This window comes from Octopus bimaculoides, chromosome 2 (assembly GCF_001194135.2).
Source record: "Octopus bimaculoides isolate UCB-OBI-ISO-001 chromosome 2, ASM119413v2, whole genome shotgun sequence".
Classification (NCBI taxonomy): domain Eukaryota; kingdom Metazoa; phylum Mollusca; class Cephalopoda; order Octopoda; family Octopodidae; genus Octopus; species Octopus bimaculoides.
The window spans coordinates 33,956,147-33,960,748 of record NC_068982.1 but is presented as its reverse complement, the minus strand read 5'-3'; the positions used below and the strand labels follow the sequence as shown (position 1 = coordinate 33,960,748).

The following is a 4,602-nucleotide window of genomic DNA, read 5'->3' as shown; positions in this document are numbered from 1 at the left end:
ATATATATATATATATATATATATATATATATATATATATATACACACACACACATACATACACACACGGTACATGCGCATGCATGCATGCATGCACACACACGCGCACACGCACACACACACACATCCATGCACACTCATACACATACACATATGGTACAGGTAATGACACACATACTACATTGCTCCCCTCATGAAAGAAAATGTTTCAGTAATATGATAGACCCCCTTTTCAGACTAGAGATCAAAAAACATGTACATAAGCACAGCTGACACTCTTTGACCACAGCTGACATTGTTCTATGGGAGATGACTCTTCTTGTACACCAGGAAAATGTGATGACTTTTCATCACTTTTTCATTCGACCTTTTTTTTTTTCCCTTCTTTATCATCGCTAAGTGAACCAGGACTCTATATTTACTTCTAGCATAAAAGAGGCTGTGCACTTCCTCCCAGTATATCTGAAGAGCCATCAATATTGTCAAGTACAACATTTGATGAGAAACCATTGGTAAATTCTGGCCAGTTATAAGCCATAACCAAGACTATAATGCTTGATGATATAAATATTGTTTTTTTATTTTTTAATACTGGCTTTTCTGTTCAGTTGAACTAACCTTTGTGTTGTGGCTGACTTAGAAACCCCATGTGACAATGTAATCATCATTAAAGTAAACTCAGCCTGATGATTAGCTACATTGAGTAGAGTTCATTGCATAACATTTACAGAATGAGCTTCAGCTAGTTAAGAAACATATGTAGCATACATTTTACCTGTTCCACTCCCTCAATTTGCATTTTTAGCAGCATTAATTGCTAACAGCGTGCCACATAGAAACTATCAGCTTATCTAACTTCTTTGCAACTCTGATATAGTAAAAAGCATGTAACACTTGATGCCAATACATTGTCATTGTATCTTATTGTATACAGTCCACATTTTGTTCTCTAAACCAGTTGCTAACTGCCTGAAGCATACAAACTTCCTGAACTCAGATCCCCCCAAATCGTATGTATGTATGTATGTATGTATGTATGTATGTATGTATGTACGTATATATATATATGTAAGTATGTATGTATGGATGGATGGATGGATGGATGCCTGCATGTAAAGTGCATCTTAATACATACCTTGTCCATCAATAAATTTCAGTTGAATATATTTTCCAAAGCGGCTTGAATTGTCATTCATAAGGGTTTGGGCATTTCCAAAACTTTCAAGTAAAGGGTTCACCTACAAAGAAAACAATAAAAAAGAAAGATGAATGAACCATATGCTAACACTTGATGTTTATTTAGTAGTTGTGTAATAGACCCAATCTATTTCCCAGTTTCCTACCTCCACCTGACTCCTTTTGCATATAACTGGCCCAGAGTCACAACATCTGACTCAACAAAGCTCATTCTGTTGTGTGAGAGTTTTATCATGTTGGACCTCATGGAGGCAGTGACAGATGACCAAGTCATTTGGTGATATACCATGCTTGTGTAGACCTGCCAAACCAAGTGAGATCATAGTTGTGGCTGATGCCAGTGTCATGTCAATGGCACCTATGCTGGTGGCATGTTCAAAGCACCCACTACACTCTTGGAGTGGATGGCATTAGGAAATTTTGCCAAATCAGCTATATAAACCTTGCCAAATCAGATTAGAACCTGGTACAGCTCCCTGGCTCACCAGTTTACAGCCAAACCGTCCAACCCATACCAGCATGCAAAACGGACATTAAACGATGATGATGATGATCAGTGGGTTGAAAGTCAATGCAAGTCATTTGTGTGCTTAAGAAGCTCACTTTCCAACCACATAGTTTTAGGTTAAGTTCCAATACATGGCGTCTTAGGCAACTATCTTTCACTTAGCCATGAGTCAACTAATGCCACATGAGTGAATTTGGTAAATGGAAACTGTGAAAGTCTATCATGTGTGTGTGTGTGGGGGAGATTGTGTCTGTGTTTATCCCACCACTCCCACTACCTGACAATCAGTGTTAATTTGTTTATGTCCCTGTGACTTAGCAGTTCAGCAAAAGGTAGTTGATAGAATAAGTACCAGACTTAAAAATAAGTACTGGGGTTGATATGTTTGACTAAGACCCTTCAAAGCAGTGCATCAGCATGGAGCTGTAGTCTAATGACAGAAACAAGGAAAGGCAAAAGGAAACAGCTTAATGTAGTTTTTTTTTGTTTTTTTTTGGACATCTCTTCAGACAAATGCACATTTTATCCAAAACTAAAAAAGGTGCATTTTCTATCATTTTCTTACGGCAGTGAAATTGTGACCATTCAAATGGAATAATAACAGCATCAGTTTTATCAGTTTCAGAGGGCATAAGAAGATCATGGTAGAGTCACTGTTTCCAGACCAAACCAATTAAAAAAAAACAAAACATGCAATGGTAGGAAGAAATATTTAGTGTACTAACCTGAATGATCTGCTGCTCCAAATGGCTGCGACTATTGCACAAAGTCATCAACTGCTTTATGATTAGTTTGGTGCTTTCAGTTTTGCCTGCACCACTTTCTCCGCTGCATAATAAGACAATTAATACGATCAGAAGAATGAAGAAAAAATGATAGTTTATCTTTAAGCAAAAATATTGTGTGAGTGTGTGTGCGTGTATGTATAACCCCCTCACACACAAACACACACACACACACACACACAAACAAACACATGTCATCATCATTATTTAGTGTCCGTAGTCCATGCTGGCATGGGTTGGGTGGTTTGAGCAGGGCTGGTAAGCTGAAGGGCTGCACTGGCCTCCAGTCTAATTTGGCATGGTTTCTACAGTTAGATGCACTTCCTAACGCCAACCACTCCAAGAGTGCAATGGGTACTTTTACATGCCACTGGCATGCCATACATGTGTATATATGTATTTCAAAGGTTTTGCAAAATACACTTGATACAGTTACAATATTTGAAGAAAACTTTTCTTAAAGGTAATTAACTTTTTCCAAAAAATCTCAGAAAAACAGAATGACACAAGCATTTTGGAATTAAGTTTTTATATTGTATGTAAGCACTTTTATTGTTGAAATGTATATATACATACACATACTAACAAGTGTACACACAGACACACACACACACACACACACACACACACACACACACACACACACACACACACACACACACACACACACACACACACACACACACACACACAAACACACGCACACACAGAGAGGAATTTGGCTATATAAATGTGGGAGAAATATCTAATACATGTAATTGAGTTTATTTACTCATTCGAAAATGATGACCCACTTAATCATTATTCCAGAGTTTTTAGTCATTTATTTGGCCAAAAAACAAACAAATTCAAACATGTACAACAGTGAATCATCAGCTTTGACTGAATACATACACATACACCATACATGAATGCCTGCCTGCCTGCCTACCTACATATCTATCTATCTATATATTTATCAGTTTGTTTGCAACATTATCTTTCTCTTTCTATATATACCGTAATGTTTATATGCATCCACTACTGGTTGCACATCCTTGACTTTATGCACACTCCATCTACCAACATTACAACTATTACATAACTTCAAGCTCCTGGAAACAGCTGTTGGACTTCAAATACAATGCTCTCTTGCTTTTGTTTTTTGTATTTTTGTACTCAATGTGAATCTGATGTGTGGAAGGCATTTTATGTTAATGAAGCCGATGTTCAAAATTGGTGTTAACAGTACAACAAACTTAAAACTGTGCCTAGTAATAAACAGACAAAATAAAAACATACAATCATGATTACCCATATCATTACAGTTTTTTCAGTCAGGAATATCCATATTATTATGTATGTCAATGATGCTCCATTGCGAGTGGTAGAAACTCCAAGCAATGTAAAATATGGCACAGACTGTGTTTACCAGCATGAACATCAGACTTCAAAAAGTAGTTAACCATTTAATGGTTTTAGTAAATTTATACAGAAAAAATAAACATTATACTGTCCAGCCTAAATAAAAATCAACTTCATTATATTTAAGCCATTCTGACATTAAATGAGTCAACTTCTGGTATGAATGTTTATGTTTTGTACATCTTTTTTCAACAGAAAATATTTCAAAAAGATTCTGGAAATGATCTACTCATGTAATTTATGCATTCCCCGAAGTTTATTTTGGGAAAAAAAAGTACGTAAATTATATGGGTTTTTATGGTACACATACACACACATACATACATCTACATAAAAAAGGGTAAAGTCATGAATGTCCATGGGATGCACCTAGAAAGTTCCCCTCCGAGACACAAGTCTGGCCAAGGTTGCTTTATGGAAGACTAGCAGTCGCCAATGCATACCAGTCTCCCTTCTCTATGCTACCAATCTTATCCAAGGAAAAGGCAAAGACTGATACAGCTTGGCACCAGTGATGTGACAACTCATTTCTACAGCTGAGTGAACTGGAGCAACATGAAATAAAGTGTCTTGCTCAAGAGTACAACACAGATTCCAGTGTGAGAATCAAACTCAATACCTCATGATTGTGAGCCCAATGCTCTAAGCTCTGAGCTATATATATATATATATATATATATATAAACACACACACACACACATACATGT

The 4,602-nt window shown here is 36.7% G+C and overlaps 1 protein-coding gene across 1 annotated transcript in view; it reads right to left on the bottom strand.

Annotated features, from left to right (window-relative positions):
- The window catches only part of LOC106879565 (myosin-IIIb), a 114,320-nt gene that overhangs the window by 67,834 nt on the left and 41,884 nt on the right, over positions 1 to 4,602 (bottom strand). The window contains exons 4-5 of the mRNA XM_014929199.2: positions 2,431 to 2,533; positions 1,136 to 1,238 (exon numbers count right to left, since the gene is read on the bottom strand). Coding sequence (XP_014784685.1) covers positions 1,136 to 1,238; positions 2,431 to 2,533 — 206 coding nt within the window. The remainder of the gene's footprint in view (positions 1 to 1,135; positions 1,239 to 2,430; positions 2,534 to 4,602) is intronic.